The sequence below is a fragment of the Limulus polyphemus genome, unplaced genomic scaffold, assembly GCF_000517525.1.
Source record: "Limulus polyphemus unplaced genomic scaffold, Limulus_polyphemus-2.1.2 Scaffold2289, whole genome shotgun sequence".
In the NCBI taxonomy this organism is placed as follows: Eukaryota; Metazoa; Arthropoda; class Merostomata; order Xiphosura; family Limulidae; genus Limulus; species Limulus polyphemus.
Genome location: NW_013667899.1, coordinates 21,208 through 46,707, shown reverse-complemented (window position 1 = coordinate 46,707; position 25,500 = coordinate 21,208). Strand labels below are relative to the sequence as shown.

Sequence of the window (25,500 nt, the reverse complement as noted above, 5' to 3'; positions counted from 1 at the left end):
TAAATGACCATTCACATGTACAGTTTACGCACCACATGACAAAACACAAATTGTATCATTATACTAAATGACCAAACAAACTACAATATCATCAACAGAAATGTACAATCCTCTGCTTATAAGACCACACACAAGTACGGTTTGTACATAAAATGACAAAACACGAGTAGAATAATATTATTAAATGACCATTCACATGTACAGTTTACTCACCACATGACAAAACACAAATTGTACCATTATACTAATTGACCAAACAAACTACAATATCATCAACAGAAAGGTACAATTCTCTGCCTATAAGACCACACACAAGTACGGATTGTGCATAAAATGACAAAACACGAGTAGAATAATATCATTAAATGACCATTCACATGTACAGTTTACGCACCACATGACAAAACACAAATTGTATCATTATACTAAATGACCAAACAAACTACAATATCATCAACAGAAATGTACAATCCTCTGCTTATAAGACCACACACAAGTACGGTTTGAACATAAAATGACAAAACACGAGTAGAATAATATCATTAAATGACCATTCACATGTACAGTTTACGCACCACATGACAAAACACAAATTGTATCATTATACTAAATGACCAAACAAACAACAATATCATCAACAGAAAGGTACAATTCTCTGCCTATAAGACCACACACAAGTACGGTTTGTACATAAAATGACAAAACACGAGTAGAATAATATCATTAAATGACCAACACAAGTACGTAACCAAATGATATATACATTTATAGTTGGCTCACAAAATGAAAAACAGAAGTATAGTCATATCACTAAATTATTACTCAAAAGTAGAATTTGCTCACCAAATGATAAAATACAAGTAAGATCATCAAACAAAATAAAGCCACCCAAGTACAGGAATCTCGCAAAATTACACTACAAACACAATCATCTCACTATATGATCACACACAAGTATAGTTTGTTCAACAAATGACAAAATACATGTTCTGTCATTTCTCTAACTGACCAAAAAGGTAAAATTTGCTCAACTAATGATAAACTAAACGTACAATAATCTCACTATATGAACACACAGTTCAGTTTGCTAACCAAATTACGAAACACAAGTACATTAATCTCACTAAATTACCACACACAAGTATAAATATCTCACGAAATGACGAACATTTGTACAGTTTGCGGACCAAATGACAAAGTAGATGGTTAAACATCTCTTTAAAATACATTTTGTTACAAAACACAGGTCACTCTTCTCACGAAAGTCTTACATATACACATGACATACATACAAACACTTCATGTAAAGACAAACACGAGTCCACCAAATGACACACAAAAGAACAGTTTACTCAACAAATTAAAAAACGAAAAATAGGTGCAATCACCTCACTGAATAACCAAAGTACAGTTTCTTCATAAAATAAACATATACAAGTATTTTTCCTTAGCAAATTACCACATAACCAAGATGTAATCACCAAAACGTACAAAACAAGTACAACCATCTCCCTAAATAAACATATACAGTACTGTTTCCTTACCAAATTACCACATAACCAAGATGTAATCACCAAAACGTACAAAACAAGTACAACCATCTCCCTAAATAAACATATACAGTACTGTTTCCTTACCAAATTACTACATAACCAAGAAATAATCACCAAAACGTACAAAACAAGCACAACCATCGCCCCCAATAAACATATACAGTACTGTTTCCTTACCAAATTACCACATAACCAAAATATAATCACCAAAACGTACAAAAGAAGCACAACCATCTCCCTAAATAAACATATACAAGTACTGTGTCCTTACCAAATTACCACATAACCAAGATGTAATCACCACAAGGTATGTTGGTAGCCTATTGTGATTAGATGTTAATAAGTACAGTCCTTTCACTAAATGACCACACAAGAATATTTGTTGTTGTTGTTGTTTTTTTACCGAATCCCACCCAGTACAGTCTGCATTATAACTGGACATACACGAGTAATATTTATCTTATATGAACAAATAAAACTAAGTACTTTTTTCTAAGAGAAAATACACGACTTTGAGCTATAAACTCGGCTTAAACTAGGGTTTCTTTGAAATTATTTTAACGACCTCTTTCTAAAGAAATCATAAATTAATTGGGTATGAAATATGATATAAGCATAATAAATGCGAGTTTTTATATTTTTCTCTGCAGCCGCTGAAAATTCACACTTAATTATCATGGCGTACACATATTTTTATCCTTTATAGCAGTTACTTAACGAATACGTGCAGTTCGACTGACTTCCAAAAGACAATATATATATACAACGATTGTTTGATGGTTGTTTAACTCCCAAATTACATGTACTCAAATAGGCTTTATCGATTTGTTTGGAGCGTGTACCCGGGGGACCTGGCTTAATGAATGATTAATGCATGGAAAAACGGATTCTGTCACCACACTGACTGCATAATAAGGAAAGGGGTATAAAATAGAACAGAGACAATTTACTTTTAGTGTGAAGTCCGTGAAATAGTGTATGTATGGTTACTTATATGTGTATAATATCCAAGACATATAGAAGAATTATTTCAACTAATTGATAAATAATATTTCGATCTATGAGATTTAATCTATCGCTGTTAAATCAGATTAACTCTATCAGAACAGTGAGTTAAGTATGCTTGTACTTAAATAGAAAAACGTAATAAGATAATTATATTTCATAGATTTGATGCTGTTTACTTCTTCCTCTACAAATACTTGTAACAGTAGGACAAAGAAAAACTTTCTAGAGGGTTAATTTCTGTTCCGTATGTATTCAGTAATATGTGTTTTAATAGGAACTGAATTCTCACTTCACATTGCCATTACTAACTACTATATCAGCCAGCCGTTTTAATTTATTCAAAAATACTTAACATGTTACTCCATTATGAATAATTTGCTTATTAATGATAATATTATACATCAGTGCTTAACTGGAACTTTGGTGTAAATTAATCAGTTCTAGCTAAAAATCATTGCAAAGAAAGAAATGCTTATTCTGGCAATTTAAATACCATGAATTACACAGTAAATCTCATTACCTCAGCCGCTTGAAACCTAAATTAGTTTTGACGATACAATACCAATACTAGTAAACTTTGTTGTTCCCAATATAACAAGAAGAATGTGACCTTTTAACGACAAGAAAACGTTCGTTTGTTATAAGAGCAAAGTCACGTAACAGGCTAAGTGCGCTGTGTTCACCGTGGAGAATCCAGTCCCAACTTTTAGAGTTATAAGCACTCAAGTTTACTGCTGTGCCACAAGAGGACATAAAAAAAACAGTTAACTTTACTTTTTCATAATTTACCCATAAATTTAATGTAAAATGTTTACTTGTATAGCTTTCTTTTATTAGTATGTTTTGCCCCATGACACATTTTCGTAGCAAAAATCGTATTTTTTTTTAAGCGCTGAGATATATGCCATCTAAAATCCCAATATTGTAAATACCTTGGAAAACAAAACAAAACAAAAATAATGCAAGCGTTTCATACATATTGCTACGATAAGCTAAACTTAATTAATTGAATATATACCGTGTACTAACCTTTTCTCCCTTTGATTTCTGAGACAACTTATCACAACTGTACCTACCTTATCAACTCTCGCTGTTTTAGTAATATCTTTCTAAGGCTATGACATATTCAAATTATAATATGTTTGTTGTTTGGTGTGTGAACAAACTAGTGAAAAGCACTTATAATGTGTTATAAAAATTTGAAAGCAATTATCAGTTTATTAGTTGTTTGTGTGTGTTTCATTGTGTCATGTTATAGCAGGCACAACCTAATACACATCATGTGTATAATAATGTTTTTTGTCCTTTAACAAAAATATAGTTCTTCAGTGGTAGAACAAAGATAAGCTCTAAATTTTCTCGGTATATCTGCAGGCTTACAACGCTAGAAAACGGGTTTCGATACCCGTGATGAGCAGAGCACAGATAGTCCACTGTGTAGCTTTGTGCTTAATTACTAACTAACTAACTAAATTTTCCTATTATGAAAAGCAATGCAAATCCTAAACAAAACTAAGACAGTGGTTACGATAACCATAACTCCATCTCGAGGAACAAGGAGCAGAAATAACAAATAATCAATTGTTTGGCTTCCAGGTTCATGTAACTAATCAATCAAATTACACTAATGAATGTTTGTTTTTAACAAATACTCATAGCGTTTTGAAAACAATGACCTTTACTTAACTCCTACTGCTACGTCAAATATTCATAATATATCTCATTCTATCGACTTAACAATTATTAGTTAGGAAGATTTATACATTTTATATTAAAAAAAACAGAGTGTTTTTTAGTGGTGTTCGCCAAAGAGGAAACATGCTCATGATCGTTCGAAGACTACTTAACAAATTGGACATTATAATGGTAATCTTGAATAAACTACAGTACCTTGCGAGTGATACCTGTAAAACAAGAAATACTTATATATACTTAAGTATATAAGTAATACTTAAGTAATCCTATATACATAAGACTACTTACCAAGAACATTTGAGAAATTAGATATGACTAAGATAATCCTAAAAACATGAGACTACTTACTAGTGATGTTTGCTAAAGGAGTGCTTATGGCAATTCTATGCACATGACACTACTTATCAGTAATATTTACCAAACAAGAAACGATGAGGAATATTAAAAATACATAAGGTTACTTATCAGTAACATTTGGCAAATATGAAATTATTATGGTAATTCTGAAAACATTATATTTCTTACTCGTGGTGCTTGCCAAACAGGAAATGTTTCAGGTATTTATAAACATATGACACTACATATCATGAGAAATAACTATGAATATTAGGAATACTCAATATTACTTAACAGTAATACTTGCCAAACAAGAAATGTTTATGATAACTCTGAATACACGAGACTGCTTACCAGGATTGTTCACCCACTCTTGTAGCGCCTTCTGGAGTCGCCTAACATGTAGAGGCTTGCTTGCCATCCCTACCAAAGCCATTATTTCCAAGAACTCTTCTTCTCCGGCTTCACAAAGCTGTTGGACATCGTCTCCACCTACCAAAAAAAAAAAAGCTATATTATATAGCAAGTCGGAAATACAGAGTTAATTGTCTACTGTCAGAAGAACAAATAAACAGAGAGATTCATTAAACGGTATATAAAGCACCTAACCCACTGGCATAACGTAATATTTTTGAAGCATGTTGTATATGAGTAGCGACAAGGGAAGTAACTTTAAAATGTATTCTTATCAGATTGTCAGACTACAACGCATGAAATTCAACAAACAAACAACAGTCAGGTTACTTACAGTATTATTAAGAAACAGCCTTGTTGAGTCATTTGAGCTATACAAGTTATCAAATTAAAAAACATATTAAACTACCATTGATGAAATTATCTATCATCAACAGAACAAGATATGATCTATTAAAAGAAAACACGATTCTAAATAGGCCCACTCTGAATCAAACAATACGTTTCTCTTTTTTAAGTAGTGTATATGGCGTTGAGCCACACAATCTCCATAAGTTTATTTGTTTGCTGAATTTTGAGCAAAGCTAAGCAAGGGTTAACTTCTCTAACTTTCATTAATTTTGAACCAATAGACAAGAGTGAAAACAGCGAGTGAACTCTTGGGCTACTCTTGTCAGACACAATATTGTGGGATTTGACTGTCACTCTTACAACACACTCACGGCACCAAACATTGTGTGGAGTGCGAGTTTTTTTTTTTGCTTTTTTGGTTGTTTTTCTTTTCTAGCGGGAACGAAACCTCACATCTACAGACCGATACTCCTCTTAGTCACTGTATCCCAAGTACTAGTATCTCATTTGCACTATAAGTCTACACAAAGATACTATCTGAACTCTAAGTTAATGACAAAAACTAAATGACACTGAAAAATTTCTACTGTGAATATGCTTTACCCCGATCTGTCGTGACAAGTCTCGTTATTTACATATCCAGCAAATTTCAAACACTATATCAAACGTGGCATCTCCTGGGAAAATTTTCAATTTGTATATTAAAACAATAAGTTCTTCTCTACTACAGCAATATTGAGTAAGTCTTGCTTGAAACGAGTCATTTATTCAACTAGTAGATGCTAACCCTCAACTGGTAGGGTAAAAATAGATGAATCTTAAGTGGTAGAGTCGCTCAAACTTCAAACGTACATTACCTTGCAAAAGTATTCACACATCCCCTGCAAAATTTCCCCATCTCAGCTTGCAATCATGAAACTTTCAAATAAGACGTTATATTTAGAATCTCTATAATCTAATCGAAACTGCGAAAGCTAAAAAAAAAAACGCTGATATTATGTAAGTAAGTTAGATTTTCAAGGAAAATTAGAATATTCTCAATTGCATAACTATTGAATCCCTTTCCTACGACATCCCTAAATTAGTTCAGGTGCAAAAGATTAGTTTGAAAGGTCACAAAATTAGAGTAATGGTCTCTGTCTGTGTGTAATTAAAGTGGTTTAACTTGAATTCAGAGTAAATGCATCTGTTCAGACCACAACTCACACAGTGATACGACAAACCAACCATGAAGACAAAGGAACTTTCCAAAAAAGTCAAGGTTAAAGTGGTAGAGAAACACAGATCAGAAGAAAGTTGCAAGAAAATTTCAAATTAGCTGATTATCCCTTTGAGTACGGTGAAGTCCATCATTAATAATTGGAATGTGCTTTATACCACCCAATCATTACCAAGACCAGTCCACGTTTCCAAAGTAAGCAGGCAGGCAGTAAACTGGTTAATGATGCCACTGTGAAACCAACAGTGACTTTGAAAGATTTGTAAAGTTATATGTCTGGGATGTGTAAAAGCTGGCCTGTATGTGCGAGTAGAAAGAAAGAAGCCGTTAATAAAAAAGGAATCATCTTAAATGTTTGCGATAAAGCATGTAAATGATACTGCAGACATGTAGCAGAATGTTTACTGGTCCGATGAGACAAAAATTTAGCTTTTTGGACTAAATTCAAAGCGTTAATCTGTGCAAGTCCAACACAGCACATCACCCAGTCAACACCATCCCAAATGTCAAGCATGGTGGTGACAGCATCATGTTACGGGTATGATTCTCATCAGCAGGGGCTGGGAAGCTTGTCACGATTGAGGGGAAGATGGATGATACAGGCGAATCGTAGAGGAAAACCTGCTTGAATTAACCAAGAATCTAAAACTGCGTCGAAAATTCACATTTCAGCAGGACAATGACCCAAAGTAAAAGGCCAAAGCAACAGTGGAGTGGTGGTTTCAAACGAAGAAGCGAATGTCCTAAAGTGTCCCAGTCGAAGTCCTAACTTGAATCCAATAGAAAATTTATGGCGAGACTTGAAAATTGCAGTCCATCAACGATCCCCAACGAGCTTGTCAGAATTGGAGCAATTTTGCCAGGAAGAATGGGCAAATATTACACAATCCCATTGGGCAAAGCTGGTAGAGACCTATCCAAAAAGACACACAGCTGTAATTGCTTCCACCAAGTATTGACTTAGGGAGCTCAGTACTTATGCAATCAGCAAATTTCAATTTATACATTTTCTTGCAGGTTTTGCTGTCATTCAACCTCCTTCACACATAACAGTGTTAAGTTTGATCATTACAGCTTTGAATAAAAACTAAGTTCATTTAAAAAAATTGTTTACCTTAATTGTATTTCATCAAAATATGACATTTAATGATAGAAAGTAAAAACTTTTGCAAGACACTGTATTATCTACGGTAGGGTCAGAATGCTACGCAAACGACAAACGAATGATTGCAACAGTAAGAAAAATGGTTGTAACAGTACATCCGCTGTGCTCAACACTCAGGAACTGATTGAGGATATAGTACAGAAAACATCAAGTAGAAAGCAGCACTAGCTGAGTTGGAAAATCGACTTCAAAAATCGATGTGGGTCATTTTGACCCCACCTAACCAGTTGAGGGTTAATTAGTATATTACAACAATATATCCTTCTTTACTACAGCAATATTTGGTAAGTCTTGCTACAGGGGTGTCGTTTATTGAACTAGTAAATGTTACTTAGTAAGATAATTATAAGGCATATCACCTCCATCTTTTAGACAATATAGAGACATTGTTCAATAAGGTTTCTAAAGTAAACATCGCTTCTATAAAGCTAACGAGCTCAAAATTGTGAATAAACAGTCGTCTTTTAAATACGTCGTTTCTAACTAACCAAAGAGCAAAGAACATTATTTAACATGCCATTTATCAATCGCAAAGTTACCACATATTCCTTGCGTAAAGAGAGTTACTTAGTTGAATACATAGTCTCTACCAAATCGACGTGAACAAAGTAAAATAAAATCACTTATTTATCAAACGTATCTTCTACACAGCCCAAGAGTACAGAGCATTATTTTCTAAGTCACAGTGAACCATTTGTAAAATTGTAGTATCTAAAAGTAATCAATGAAGAACGAAATATTATTTATCAAGTCGTCTATGAAACATTCGTTTGTAAGGTAGGAACAATGATAACAGTAAATGAGTTACTAAATACGGGGTATCCGAAAAGTTTGGATTCATAGGTGAGTTGCACCTTTTCTTAATTTCAGATACGTGACTGATTATAGCGCTGTAACAGCATGAGAAGGTTGAGTTAATTCTGCTATTAATCAAAAGTTGTTTCGAGTTACAAGGACATCATGTGGAATACATACTATCAAATTCATTGAAGTGCCTATGGTTCCAGACTTGTCGGACACTTTGTAGTGCTTTGTTGTTTTTATAATAGACAGACAATGTATTAAGTAAACAACGTACTAAATAATACCATGTGGTCATTTGTAAGATAGAAACAATATATAACACTCCATAACCACATGGATAGTCTATTAATTAAAAGGCTTACTAAGTAATACCATGTGGTAATTTTTAAGGTAGATACAATGTATTAACTAAGTGCCATACTGAGTAAAACGATGCTATTTTCGGTAATTAGGCAGATAATAAATGTTTGGCACCCCAGTGGCACAGCGGTATGTCTGCGGACTTACAACGCTAGAAACCGGGTTTCGATACCCGTGGTGGGCAGAGCACAGATAGCCCTTGTGGAGCTTTGTGCTTAACTTCAAACAAACAAACAAATATATGTTTGATAAACGACTTTCTAGATAAGGACCCGTTTTACTGCTTAGGTAAAAATTACGCAGTTTCGTAAATCATTTGCTTAATACATTGTTATTCTATCATATGGGTAAGAATAGGATATTACTTAGAGAGTTGCACATTGTCTGCTCCTTACCAACAAACATGGGGTTCATATTGTAATATTTCTACTAAAACATCGTCCTTCCTTTACAAATGTGCACAAGATACTTTTTAGTAAGTCATTAACTAAACAGTTTTTCCTTACCTTGCAAGCTAGCTCACCAAAAATAACTCATTCTAGCTAGTGAGCAATTATTGCTTGGGAGTCGTCTTCATTTTACTTTATAGTATGTGCGTTGTTATTTAAGTTATTTATAGCTGGTGTTCTCATGGTTTGTAAGTGAATACGAGTAAACTACCAACAGAATAACAGGGAATTTATAAAAATTTAGCCTGTAGGTTAATAAAAGATGAGTGGAATTGAAGAAAAATTGGTTTGCTTTGTTTCGAATTCCGTGCAAAGTTATTCGAGGGCTATCCACTAGCCGTCTCTAATTTAGAAGTGATAGACCAGAGGAAAGGTAGCTAGTAAACGTCACCCACCGACAATTCTTGTGCTACTCCTTTTACCAACGAATAGTGGGATTGGCCGTCACATTATAATGCTCCCACGGTTGAAAGGGTGGACATGTTCAGTGACGGGGATTCGAACCCGCGACCCGCAGATTGCGAGTCGAGCGCCCTAACCACCAGGCCATGCCAGGTCTTGAAGGAAAATGTCGATGGCAAACTGTTCAAAGACACGGCGAAATAGACAGCAGAAGTGTCATTTATTTACAAGTTAAAATGAATTGAGACAGAAACACAGAGAACTCTGATTTTAATAGACTTCACAGTCACGTATAGAGGCAAATAGAGTGCTCAACCATCAAACTTGAACTCTTCTGAACATTCTACACTTGCCAAGAACTGAACTTGGATGGAACTGACTTGCAATGGATACTACCAAGCGTCACCCTTTCTAGCCGAAGCAATCAGAAATAGCCTAAAAGTCAATGTTTTTCCATGTGCATGTTGGGCCATCAACCTGAAAGGATTGCCTTTCAGATCACTAAATCCTAACAAACAATGAACATACAGATACATCCTTAGCTGGTGACATCTACAAAAGTGTGACATTCTTGGGATACAGAAGATAGCTGGAAATCAAGAGTGGACTTACGAGGAAAATCCAAGCCTACAAAAAATATTAAAATATTGACAAATTTGAATTAAAGTTATATACTGGTAAACTTGATATATGTATGTATGGCAAAAAAAAGTACATATTTTATGTTAATTGCATCTTAATGATATCAAACTTTGGCAAAAAAATACCTCAATCAGCAGCACTTCTATTTTCAGAATCAATTTATGTCAATGACATTTTCAGTTTAGGCTACAGTACTAAATGTCTTTCGAGTATAATATCGGAATATTTTAATATATAAGAATCTGATATAAAATTTACTTTTTTTCAAAAGTGCTTTGGAATTTTCAGCCTAACGACAGTTATATGAAATATGGACTAAACGCTCAGGTCAAATACCCTTAGGACTGAAGCATAGCCATTCTTAATTTAGAACTGCAGATCAGAGAGACGACAATCGGGTAGCAGCACCCACCGTCTACTATGCGACAACTATTAAAGAAACAGCGAGCTTCTCTATCGTAGTTATAGCGCCCTCTCAGTAACGGATCATCTACAATGAAATATCCATCCTTGAAACTATCGACACGCAGAACGCTACGCTAATCTTTAGGTCAGTCACGGTCTCTGAAAACAATACATTGAAGTTAAACTAGGTTTTACACTAACACTGAAAAAACAATCGGAATATCAGTTCAATGCTGCACAGTGAATTGGTTTGGTTTGATTTTCGCGCAAAGCTACACGAGATTGTCCGTTACGTTATAACGCCCCCATGGCTGAAAGGGTGAGTAAATTTGGTGAGACGGGGATTCGAACCCGCGACCCTCAGATTACGAGTCAAGTTCCACACAGTGAAATGACACGTAAAAAGTGCAGTCATATTAAAAACCCTTATCTTAATTGTATGCTGTAATAAAGAAAAATGATCAAATATTATACAAAAAATACATTAAAAGCTTTGAAGGTTGACATTCAGATAATCTTAATCTACCAAATTACATACTCTTTAAGTGTATCTAGATTTTTTCATGACAGAACTTTACTGACGAATCGAGTAATAGCTTGTAAAGTTTTCTTTTGGTACGAGTGCTTTCATTTAGCTTCGTAAAAAGTCAATTACAAATATTGAATAATGGATTCATGTATCACAAGCCTCATACTGAACGTTGAAAGTAGCTATAAGCAAAATTATGTACCCTAGAAATTCTGTTAAAACTATTTTAATGAAGATTTACGTGAGCCTAAAATTATATTTTAGACAGAACAAAGAATAGGAGAAAGGGAGAAGGAGAGGAAGAAATGCAATGCAGAAATGAACCACAACTCTTTCGTGACTGCTCATCATTTAATTTTTTTTCTAGCCAGAAACCATAATTACAAAGTGACATTAGGATCAGGTGATTATTACCTCTTCGGTTTTACTGTATATACCAATGGATAAGTCTGACAGATAAATGTGAAATCGATAAATGGAGTAAAATGTCTGGTGGGAAATTATACACGGCTATATGGGCTACGACAGTAAATACTGGAAAAGATAATTACCTGCACTAACGACTTCCACACCGAACTTCAAGAGATTATAATGGGCGTTTATTACTTTCAAATTTGGGAATATCATGAACGCTCTGACTTTACTGCGACCAATCCAAAACTACAATGCATAAATAACTCATGCCTAAATTAAGTAAATAACGTAGTGTATCGTATAGTTTAAAAAGACAAGCCGCTTTTTTAAAGTCACCTTTGCACGTAGAAGTTCCAGCACTTGTATCGCATTGGTACAGAATTTCTTACTCCAGAATTAACCAGAAGATCATCATCTCCTTGGATACCACCATTCTTTCCAACTTATTTCTGCTTTACCGAAAATTGATACTTACGATGTTCGCAACAATAATGTTGCCTCGTGATAATATAGCAATCAAAAAGACAAAATAACATGATGATAACGAGGAGAACATAGTAATGAAAGACGCAGGAACACACAAAAAAAAGGCTTTCCCCTTCCCCTCAACACAAACATTTCTTACAAATTTTCTGTCATTTAAGATGTACAAACTCTCTATAGTTTTCTTGAGAAAAAGGCCTCCGTAAGTCAGCGGTAAGCTTACGGACTTACAACGCTAAAATCCGGAGATCGATTCCTCGCGATGGACACAGTAGATAGCCCAATGTGGATTTCCTCTCAAACAAACAAACTTGAGAAAACAAGAAATGTGGTGATGTGATATTAGTCGACTTTGTCTAATTGTATCAAAGTAGTGTGAAATATGTTGTTTCCTTGTTTTTACGGTGGGCTAAAAAACGACTGAATTTGAACCCATTATTTTCAGTCTACAATCACTAAAACTTCTGTTAATTAATCTTGATGAGAAATCATTAATATGTGATATTTTTCTAATGGAGAATGTTGAAAATCTATGTTTGAGTGATAAAAGTAATATTTACTTACTTTTAAGCTCTGAACACAACTGACAAAAGCTACTTGATTGAAAATAAAATTCAAATCCACACTAACGGAACAATACCAAATTTAAATAGAAACTAGTTTTGACATTCCACGTGTCATCTTCAGTCCATCTGGATTGAACCCTTTATGTCGTTTATTAAAGCAATTAGATCAAGGTTAGTTAACCAAACTCTTTTAAAAAAAATTACTGATAAACAAAATAAGATGAAGTTTTAAACATTGTGTTACATTTCGCAAAACCTATTCAACTGTTAATTTTTGGCACTTGATATTTCGGTTCTGATAATCAACAGCTTTAATACAAGTTATTGTTTTTAGTTATTCTTCATCTTTGGCCTAAGTTCACCAAAACCTGAGCCGGAAAATACCTAAACAACTTTTTTAGATCATAGCTTGTTGATCTTCTGACCTTTAACTTGCATTTCCTAAACCAACATTACATATTTACTTTTTCTAATTGACAATGAAAATTTCCATCAAATCTGATCGCACTCCAGCGAATAGATTATGTGAAGTAATGAGACAAGCATGGAAAAAGAACATCCACACGTCCAGCAACGTAGAAATGGGGGAAATGATTCAAATCTGATCGCACTCCAGCGAATAGATTATGTGAAGTAATGAGACAAGCATGGAAAAAGAACATCCACACGTCCAGCAACGTACAAATGGGAGAAATGATTATTTCCTAACATATTTCAGTAATTGGATGGAAGTAGAACAATTCCAGAGGCCAAAAATAGTCATATATAAATATATATACATTAAAATTGTTTACAGCTACCATATAAAGAAGTTATAATGGCCAACACGTTCCTTGAATGGATGAGGTGGTCTACACAGGATGTTTTAACATGTGTGTTATATAATTACAAGTGGTGCACAGAAATATTTAAAGCTATCTCTTTCAGCAATAACGTTTATTATGCATTATATTATATACATAGTGAGAAAATGCCAACATTTTTTTTGAGGTTTAAGCAGAAAAAGACAAATACAATAGAGAACTATACGGATTTTTTTCATGCAAATAAATTTCCTAAATTTATAATATTGAGCAAAGTGATAGTTCTACACTTTTATATAACGTTATAAAATACATGATCCTGTTATAATAGTTTATTATCATGTACATGAAAAGTTACCTTAACGTTAACCAGCCAAACCTGTTTATTACATGGCACGGTCAGGTAAAGAAAATGAACAGCAAACATTCAATTTAACAAACAATCACGCCAACAAATGGTAAAAGAAAGATATCATTATAATTCTTTTATTAAGTAATACCTGTAATAAAAAAAACGTTAACAAGTAAGGCCTTATAAGTAATATACTTAGAAAACCACAACTAAAAAATCTTTGAGCAACTTTCCAACCACTTTTATTAACATCAGTAGTAACAAAATCGTTAACACTAAAAAAATATGAGAAACTTTTCTGCTTAATAATTTAATTAGCCGGCGTTTCTGTTAAAAGAAAACCCACCAAAAAACTCATAAAATTCAATGTTATATATACTTAAGTTGAATTTAATATACAATAAACTTTTAAATTTTACTATGTAAATTGCTCTAATATGAATGAAAATTCGATTAAAGTAAAACAGACGAAATATCAATATAAATCCAGTAGCGAAGCTTATATTGTCACACAGTTACATGCTACACGAGACGTTTTGCTTGAACCAGTGTTACGTCTTACACTACGTCCTAAAAAGAAAGTTCAGTTCTTAAAAAATCTACTACTTATTTAAAAATTAAGTATTAGGATTTTTTGGTTCTTTAACTAAATGTACCGCAGACACTTTTTCTCTTTCCAAAACATTCAAAATACAGTCCCTAATTATCGAAGAACTCCATTCACTAAGCATTAAGGTTATTAGACTTTTCAAGCACAATTTCACAATTTACTTTAAATTAACTCGGCAACGTGGCAAGTGAAAACTTTTTACACTATTTTACATTTTACAAAAGTTGTTCTTATTGACTCTTTAATGAACATTTAGTGTGACGAACAGTTAGTTATTAATACGGAGAAGCTGACGAAAAATGCGTCCACGAAATATATTTATGTACAGTCACATTAACACCTTTCTTCTCCTATGCCTAAGGGCCCGGCATGGCCAGGTGGTTACGGCGCTCGACTCGCAATCTGAGGGTCGCGGGTTCGAATCCACCTCCCATCAAACATGCTCGCCCTTTTAGCCGTTGGTGCGTTATAATGTGACGGTCAATCCCACTATTTGTAGGTAAAAGAGTAGCCCAAGAGTTGGCGGTGGGTGGTGATGACTAGCTGCCTTCCCTCTAGTCTTACACTGCTAAATTAGGGACGGCTAGCGCAGATAGCTTTTCGTGTAGCTTTGCGCGAAATTCAAAAACAAACCCATGCCTAAGATCATAAAAAGTTTTCTAGAGAATATGAACAAAACTTGAAACAGTAGTTAAAACTTACTGCCTGTTTAATTACTCTTCATTATACCGTAATGCATACACAAATACTGGAGATATCAACGAGTTGACAGATTCTGTGGAGTGGTAACGATGGGATACCAGGATTTCAATACCGGCACAGAGGTGAATTCTCAATCGAAACTGGACCCATATATTAAATAAAGTGTTAAATAAAGACCACGCTGCGAAAACATTACAAAAGGAAACTAACGTTCTCAGGTTCTAGATGCTGTACTGAATGATAAGGTATTGCAAGTAATTCTCAGATTTTATGTATAGATGTTAATATACTATGATTACTAGAATAATTACGAAATCATAAGATACAACAAACGCTTATTGTGTTCACTAATATACGAGCTTTGATTTAAAACGTATTGTACATTGTGAAGAAAACTGAAATAGTATGATATCTACAGACTCAGCATATTGAAGAATCTTTATCAGGTGCTCAAAACAGACCTTGGTATTAAGATATTCAGAGTCTTAATGCTAAATATAATTTTGAGACTTTTGTTTGTTTCTTTGTTTTTGAATTTCGTGCAAAGCTACACGAGGGCTATTTGCGTTAGCCATCCCTAATTTACAGGGAAGGCAGCTCGTCATCACCACCCACCGCCAACTCTTAGGGTACTCTTTTACCAACGAATAGTGGGATTGATCGTCACGTAATAACGCCCCTCCGGCTGAAAAGGCGAGCATGTTTGGTGGGACGGGGATTCGAACCGGGCCTTGAGACTTTTGAGAGAGAATAGTAAACATTTTAAATACAGCCTAATAAGCCTGATTTTAGGCTCTTAGTCCAGAAAAAGATGCTCAGGTATTGATGCTAAAACACTAGTAAGCTTTAAACCTGTCCTGATGCTGAGATACTAGTAAACTCATAAACCTGTCCTGGTGCTAAGACATTATTTTGCTCTTAAACTTGGATCTTGTGCTACGTAATTAGTAATGCACTGATATTGTTTTTTGAAGATAATCATAGAGTATTGAAGAATGTAATTTTAAGTTTAACATTTCTGAAAAATTGCAAAATAGAAAAATTCACACCAAACTCCCTAAAAATAAAAGTGAACCTTCAGCCCAACCTAAAAATCAAAAGTATCAAATAAAAAGTTCAAATAGAACTTTTAAAACAAACTATAAAGGAAAAACACGGAGAACTGACATTTCTCCGTAAAAATTAACTTAATCTACGAAGCAATCTCGCACATTTGACTACCCCTGAAGATTACAACTTATTTTCATCATTAATACAAAAAAGCACCTACTTTAAAGGGTTAAATATCAAACGAAATTAAGCTAGAAAAACTCCACCCATCAGATTAACAGAACCCTACACCCTCAAGAACAATATATATAATCAACCTTGCGACTTGCAACTCGGTGAATCTCAAACCACAACTTTAAATAAAGGTCTTAACTACGCAGTAACTCCTCTCACCATCCAATTGGTCGGTTTAAAAACTAGCCCTGAAGACTTCTGCAGGAAAGTAATAACATAATCAAATCGCAAATCCAATCAATAGCAACTAATCTCAAGTCAAAGACCACAAGAAGAATCCGGGTCAAATTCAGCTCAGAACGAGGAAGAATCGTCAGAAATATTCAACATTCCAAAGAAGAAGAACAGTTTAATGAGCATGTTCTCTACCAAACCAAAAGCAGGTTCATTAAAAAATTTCCTCGATAAATTTAATGAAAAACTAAACAAAAAAGAAGCCTATAAAACAAAATTTCACATTAGCAGAAAGGAAAGGCCTAAAATATCTTAGGAACAATGAAGACATTGTCATTCAAAGAGCCGATAAAGGAAACTCGGTCGTGATTTTAACAACCAAACAGTAGGGTTCCTTAATGGTAAATATATTGGATTGTACGTCCAAGTTTACTCAGTCAAATATTGATTTAACCCAACATAAAATAAACAATTGAACAAACTATTCAAAATATTATCAAAAGAAAAAACAATTACCTTTAAACTTTATAACTTTTTTGTGTACAAACCAACCTAGAACACCAAAAATCTAAGGTTTACCAAAAGTCCATAAACTCCCCATAACCTTACGCCCAGTTATGTCTTATAACTCTTTTAAACTACAACCTGGGTAAATACTTTATCTAGATTTTAGAACCGTATGTTTCCAAAATAAACACCCAATTAAAAACACTTCAACCCTTCTACAACACTTAAATAGTTTAGACAGTAACGTCATTATGTCAAGCTTTGATGTCGTAAACCTCTTCCCTCAAACCTCTTTTCATGAGGCAATACAACTTACTACAGAAGTTATTTCACAAGAGAATCAACATAAAACAGGAACACCTCATCGAACTGTTACAACCAACCACATAAATTTGCTTTCAATGCAAAGATTCATACTTCATTCAGTTACACAGACTTGCCATGGGGAATCTATTATCAGGTACTTTGGCCACTTTTCTTACATCACGTAGAAGAGCATGCCATGGTTACTTCCATATATAAGTATGCATTTTGGCTTACATATGTAGATGACGTTTTTTCGACTTTACTTGTCAAGCTGAACAAACAAAATTTCTCCAACACACAAACAACCTACATAAAGACATACAAACACAAACAACCTACATAAAGACATGCAAACATAAACAACCTATATAAAGACATACAATTCACAGTGAAAAATAAAGCAACTACACGATAAATGTTTTAAACGTTAACATCACAGAAACCCCCCAATGTTTCGCAATTAAAATTCATAGAAAAAACACATTCAGCGGAAAGTACATAAACTAGTTTTCTAAAAAGCCTACTAAATTTAGCATACACTATAGGCGCCACAGAAAACATCGATAAATAAATTGTGCATTTAATGTTTTATTAATGTTAATCAGTTCCCTACTAAAGTAGTTACAGAAAATATTACAAATTAAAAAAAAACAACACACACAGAGGAGGCGTTTAACAAACAAACAAACTCAAACTCTCCACAAAACAAAGGTAACCCAATCACTTGCACTATCCCATATATGGAAAATATTAAAATACCTCTATCAGAGATTTGGTGAATATAATCTTAACGTAACTCCTAGGTCCGTTTTCAACCCTGGAATGAAAATTGTTTCTTTGTTTTGAATTTCGCGCAAAACTACACTAGGGCTATCAGCGTTAGCCGTCCCTAATTTAGCAGTGCAAGACTAGAGGGAAGGTAACTAATCATCACCACCAGCCACCAACTCTTGGGCTACTCTTTTACCAAATAATAGTGGGATTTACCGTCACGTTATAACGCCTCCACGGCTGAAAGGGCGAGAATGTTTGGTGGGATGAGGATTCGAGCCCGCGACCCGCAGATTGCGAGTCGAGCTCCCTAACCACCTGGCCATGTTAAAAAAATTATACAACGATCCCACCCCACCAAGAAACATTTATAAAATAAAGTATAACAGTTGCCCAGCCTTTTACATAGATGAAACAGGACGTAACTTGAAGATCAGAATTTAAAGAACACCAAAAAACCCTTTCCCAAGTCCATCAACATATGAGTAAAAACAAACACAGATTTTCTGAACAGAATGCCACAGTACTAAAACATGAGCCTGGCATTAACAGAAGAAGAATCAGAGAAACTTTATTAATAAAATCAAACAATCCCACAATTAGCAAATACACAGGTACATCTCTATATGTATTTTATATTCTATTTATTTATTTATGTTTTTTCTTTTTAGTCATAAATAAATAATCTGTCAATTCACGCGAATTGATATGTACATGAATAATTAACCACTATCAATTCTAGAATACAAATACATTGTTAGATTATTGAATATTGATTTGAATACTAAAATGTTCTTTACCGTTAAAACTTGTATTCTTGAGAACGTTCGCAACAGTGATCCGCCGTATTTGTTCTAAAAAACAAATTTTACTTACTGTAAAAGCTCTAACTTGTAATATAATATACTTAACAAGTAAGTAAACTCAAAAACGAAACTATTAGTTCAAAACTTAAGCTTGTTTGTTTATTTTTTGTCATTGCTTTTTTACTTCAAGCTACATATCTTGTTTCTGTATTTTTTGTGAAGATTCCTATTCCCCATTTGTAAATTAACAATTTTTAATAATCTTCTTCCCTTAGTTTTTATCATGTCCATTAAATTTTCAACAGCTTTTCAAAATATGTGCCCAAAATCTACCCCTCATTCGTTTGAAGGTTTATGGTATAGAGAAACATATGGACATTACAGGATATTAGTAAATGATGTCAATCTATTAACATAATCTACATAGTAATCTTAATATCATGATATCAGAAGACTGTGTGTACAAATCTTGATGTCAAGCTACTAGCAAAATTTAATTAGTAACCTTGACGTCAAGTTATTAGAAGCATCTAGTTAATAATATTGATGTCAAGTTATTAGAAATACCTAGATAGTAACCATGAAGTCAAGCTATTGGCAGAATCTAGTTAGTAACCTTGATGACAAGCTATTGGCAAAATCTAGTTAGTGACCTTGATGACAAGCTATTAGAAGAATCTAGTTACTAATCTTGATGTCAAGTTATTAGAAATACCTAGATAGTAACCATGAAGTCCAGCTATTAGCAGAATCTAGTAAGTAACCATGAAGTCAAGCTATTGGCAGAATCTAGTTAGTAACCTTGATGACAAGCTATTGGCAAAATCTAGTTAGTGACCTTGATGACAAGCTATTAGAAGAATCTAGTTACTAATCTTGATGTCAAGTTATTAGAAATACCTAGATAGTAACCATGAAGTCAAGCTATTAGCAGAATCTAGTAAGTAACCATGATGACAAGCTATTGGCAGAATCTAGTTAGAAACCTTGATGACAAGCTATTAGAAGAATCTAGTTACTAACCTTGATGTCAAGTTATTAAAATAAACTTGATAGTAACCTTGACGTCAAGCTATTAGAGAACTCTAGTTAGTAACCTTGATGACAAGCTATTAGAAGAATCTAGTTACTAACCTTGATGTCAAATTATTAAAGGAAACTTGATAGTAACCTTGATGTCAAGCTATTAGGAGAATCTAGTTAGTAACCCCGATGTCAAGGAATTAGTTAGTAACCTTGATATCAAGCTATTAACAGAATCTAGAAAGTAACCTGTATGTCAAGCTATTAGAAGATTCTAGTTAGTAACCTTGATGTCAAGCTATTAGAAGAATCTAGATAGTATCCTGTATGTCAAGGAATTATAAGAATCTGGTTAGTAACCTTGATGTCAAGGAGTTAGCAGAATCTAGTTAGTAACCTTGATATCAAGCTATTAGAATAATCTTGTTATTAACCTTGATATTAAGGAATTAGTAGAATCTAGTTAGCAACTTTGATGTCAAGCTATTGGCAGAATCTAGTTAGTAGCTTTGATATTAAGGAATTAGCAGAATCTAGTTAGTAGCTTTGATGTCAAGCTATTAGCAGAACCTAGTTATTAGCCTTGATATTAAGGAATTAGCAGAATCTAGTTAGTAACTTTGATGTCAAGCTATTAGCAGAATCTAGTTAGTAGCCTTGATATTAAGGAATTAGCAGAATCTAGTTAGTAACCTTGATATTAAGGAATTAGCAGAATCTAGTTAGTAACTTTGATGTCAAGCTATTAGCAGAATGTAGTTAGTAGCCTTGATATTAAGGAATTAGCTGAATCTAGTTAGTAACTTTGATATCAAGCTATTAGCAGAATCTAGTTAGTAACCTTGATATTAAGGAATTAGCAGAATCTAATTAATAACCTTTATGTCAAGGTATTAGAAAAATTTTCTTAAGATGCTTGACATCAAAATATGAAAATATTTAAATAATTTGCTAATAACCTTAATGATGATGTGTACACATATAAAGACACACTGTTATTTATAATGGTATTTATGGAAAAGCTACTAAGACTAATTGTTGTCATCCGTTATTTTGAACTACTGACCAGAGAGAATGATGGTGGTCAGCAGTACCATACCAACCACCACCTATTCTAAAGGATTGATTGTTGTTCTTATAATGCACCCACAGCTTAAAATACGAGGAATATTTTGTTGTATCACACGGGTTCGAACCTGGATCGCTAGCTCCAAAATCCAGAGTAATACCATATAGTCAAACCGTGCTCTATATATTTTAACTGAATTGTTCTAGGTACATTGATGTCGTGATTTTTGCAGAATTTGTCTAGAAATATTGATATCAAGAGGTTTTTCCTTAGAAACTTGATGTCAAAGAATTAACATAATCTGCTTAATAATAATGTTTTGAAAGACATTAATTTGCCTAATAATCTTGATATCAATATGTTAGGAAGAAGAGACCCTCCTCCTAATCTTTATGTTAAGAAACTAATACAATTTATCTAGTAAACTCGATATAGATAGCATGTTTTTAGTAATCGTGACGTAAAGAGGAACTGCATAATAATCATTATGTCAAAACTATTTGGAGAAACTACTTCGAAATCTTAATGTTAAGATATTAGCAGGACCTATTTAGCAATCTTAATGTCATTATATTAGCAGAATCTGTTTAGAAATTTTAATGTCAAAATATTAGCAGGACCTACTTAGCAATCTTAATATCAAAATATTAGCAGGACCTATTTAGTAATCTTAATGTCAAAATATTAGCAGGACCTACTTAGCAATCTTAATATCAAGATTTTAGCAGGACCTATTTAGCAATCTTAATATCAAAATATTAGCAGGACCTACTTAGCAATCTTAATATCAAAATATTAGCAGGACCTATTTAGTAATCTTAATGTCAAAGTAATAGCAAAATCTGCTTTGTTATCTAGATATCAATATACTAATATAACCTAACTAGTAATGTCACTTTGAACTTATTAAAAGAACATGCCTAGTTACATCGATACATTGTCTAGTATCCTTCATGTAATTAAAGAGGCCAACATTCGCGGGCGAATGCAACATGGCCAATTTTGACAACAGAAAAATTTAAAACTATTAAATAATTAAAAACAACTTTTTGTATTTACACAATAAAACCTTTATTGAAACCATACGGCTTCCACTTTCAAATAGAAATATCACTCTTCACGTACATATTTCGACGTGATCTACGTCATCCTCAGGAGTAACTTATAAGACTTTTATACTTTCCCCTTGTCGCATTACTTCATTGTTATTTACATATTTCCTTAGTGTAATAAAAACAAATCTCGCTATTTATCAACGTATTGACTTGCTGGTCCTTCGTCTCTATTTAATATTTGTTGTTTTTTGTGTGTGTATTTCATTATTTCTAATGTTTCTGTAATATTTAATGATATAAAACTTCGAGGCTGAGCTAAACTATTTTCCCATAATATTGTATGTTGGGTAGTTTTTACATGTTCGGCTATAGCTGAAATTTCTATTTTATTATTTCTTATGTAACTTTTGTGTTCTTGCAATCTGTATTTTAAATTTCTTTTAGTCTGACCAATATAAATTCTACTACATTCACATTCTATTTTGTAAATACCCATTTTAACTATTAACTCTATTTTATCTTTAGTATTTCCTATCATATCTTTTATCTTATTTATCTTTCAATAGCTATATACTTAATTAATAACAATTCGTTATTTAAATCTTCCTGTCTTGAACATATTTCTAAAGCTCTGTAAACATATGTATAAAAAGCTGATATTTTTTGGATTTTTATATGAAACGATTCTTTGTGTGGCGGCATAACAAATTAATTATTTATTTTAATTATTTATTATAATTTTAAACAGAAGTGCCGGTAGTGCATATTTATTGATTGTTTGTTTTGAATTTCGCGCAAAGTTAAACGAGGGCTATCTGCGCTAGCAGTCCCTAATTTAGCAGTGTAAAACTAGAGGGAGGGCAGCTAGTCATCACCACCCACCGCCAACTCTTGGGCTACTCTTTTACCAACGAATAGTGGGATTGACCGTCACATTATAACGCCCCCTCGGCTGAAAGGGCGAGCATGTTTGGTGTGACGGGGACTCGAACCCGCGACCCACAGATTGCGAGTCAAGCGCCCTAACCACCTGGCCTTGTATATTTATAAATCGAAAACTGCTTATATCACTTCTTGGAACCTGTAAAAAGGTATCTTTGTACCAAATCCCAGGTAAGTTGGTTGAAATACACATAAATAGTTCACGAAAAGCCCAAATTATACTCGCTGAAAAAATGAGCAAAAATTCCAGAATTGTCTATATCTCTGTTTGGGATCTGTAAAGAATATTTTTGTACCAAATTCCATGTAAATTGGTCGAAGCAATGCTAAGGAATTGACCAAAACCTCCTAAAACTTGTGGGTTTGTTTAAACTTTTGACCCGCCAAAATGATCCAAAATGGCCATATTCCACATTTTTTTATGTATATGTATGGGACTTGTAAACAAGTATCCTTGTATCAAATCACATGTAAATTGGACGAAATACGGCGGGTAATTGAAAAAAAAAAACTTTTTGTGGCATCTTGACCTTTATAATTACTGAAAATGGGCAAATCCACCATTTTTGTTTGTCAATCTTTGTACTAAATCCTATGTAAATTGGTGAAAATATGGTCGCAGAATTAACCCAAACCTTCAATATTTAGGTCTGGCCTCTCCTCCTAAAAAGATTCAACATAAGCAAATACAACTTTTTTGGGCGCATGAAAATTTATATTTGTGACAATTTTTATGTTGATTGCTGTAAATATAACCTCACAGAGCCCAAAATAAACATTTTTGGCATGTTTGATTTTTTACCCCATAAAATATTTAAAAGGTCCTAAATCAATAAAGAAGAAACAATAGAAAAACCAGTACGTCTCTGCGGAGACATAAATATATTCATAACATTTATTTATTAATTTATGTCAAGATATTATCAAAACCTTCCCAGTAATTTAATTGTCAAAATATTAATAAAAATCTATTTAACGACATTAATTTCAAAATGTTAACAGAATATACATCGTGATATAGATGTCGAAGTATCAGCTTCTAGTAACCTTAATATTAAGACACTAAAAGGCACTGGGTACCAACCTTGGTAATAAAATTTTAACGGATTCTTCATAATGCTCCCCTTAGTGTCATATCGTCGCTAGTGAAAAATACATTTAATATGTTGCGTTTAAGATTAAAACACTGCACGAGTCTGATGACTAAATTTCCCATTTAACAACGTATAGAGGTTTGTTAAGCCTGTGGGTTAAGATACACTTGTGAGCTCATATATATATATACATTTAATAACATGATGTAAGTATTAAATGTAATAAGACAGAACCTTGATCGTGACTTTAAAAAAAAAAGGAAAAATAGGCATCTAACCATGTGAAAGTATTATTTTTTCAATGGATGAAAATGTTTAAAGATTATTTTTTGCTTTAACCATTGTAAAGAAAGGTTTGATTTTTTGTTGTAGAGAAAAGACAGATTGGGCTATCTGCTGTATCCACCGAATCGAACCTCGGATTTTAGAGTTGTAAGCCCATAAACTAACCGCTGTCTCAACGGCGCACATAAAGGAGGGCGACTAGGGTCAACCTTTCGGCTCCATGTTTTCAGCTTTCACCAGTACTGACTGTTTGTACAAAACGTTCATCTAATACCAGGTTACAAGTTACTGTGTTTACTTACCTTGACATATAAATGTGTCATAGTAAGACAGAAGATTGGCTCTCTGAAGGACTCTGAACAACTGTAGTTCTGATTCATTTGTGGGTTGAGATGTCACTGCAACTGAAAAGAATAATAAAAGAAAGTTAAATTAAGTTCTGATCAAAAAGTGTTAAAAACAAATTATTTCTCACATGAAAAGGAATAAACATACAATTCTAAGAAATTATCAGTGAAAACAAAGAAGTGTGTGTTATAATAGGTCAACTACACTATATCTGCCATATTCACTGCCGATGAGGCCTTTCACCCAATACCAGAACTCATCAGGCCGGCTGAGATACGACAGTCATCAGTTTTCATGAGCAGCAACTGTTTAAGTCATTTACAAATCAAATTCGTAGGGTAAGAATTGATAACATAATGTTATCTATTTGATTTCTAACACTGATTATTTACTTATTCTCATCATTATCATTGTATTTGAATTAACTTTATTATCACTCAAAAGAACTGGTTAGTTTAGCAAGTTAGTTTTTCTCCGGTAGCTGGTGTTTGTTCGTTTTGAATGTCGCGCAAAGCTACACGAGGGCTATCTGCGCTAGCCGTTCCTAATTTAGCAGTGTAAGACTAGAGGAAAG

At 33.5% G+C, this 25,500-nt stretch overlaps 1 protein-coding gene across 5 annotated transcripts in view; it reads right to left on the bottom strand.

Moving 5' to 3' along the window:
• LOC106466523 (NGFI-A-binding protein homolog) overlaps positions 1-24,979 on the bottom strand; it is a 126,775-nt gene extending 101,796 nt beyond the window's left edge. For 4 of the 5 annotated variants that reach the window (XM_022394555.1, XM_022394552.1, XM_022394551.1 and 1 more), the window contains exons 1-2: positions 24,881-24,979; positions 4,947-5,084 (exon numbers count right to left, since the gene is read on the bottom strand). In XM_022394555.1, coding sequence (XP_022250263.1) covers positions 4,947-5,028 — 82 coding nt within the window. In that variant the 5' untranslated portion in view covers positions 5,029-5,084; positions 24,881-24,979. Of the gene's footprint in view, positions 1-4,946; positions 5,085-24,880 lie in introns of those variants that run through there. The other variant, XM_022394554.1, reaches the window with a different exon arrangement.
• Positions 24,980-25,500: the final 521 nt, after the last annotated feature.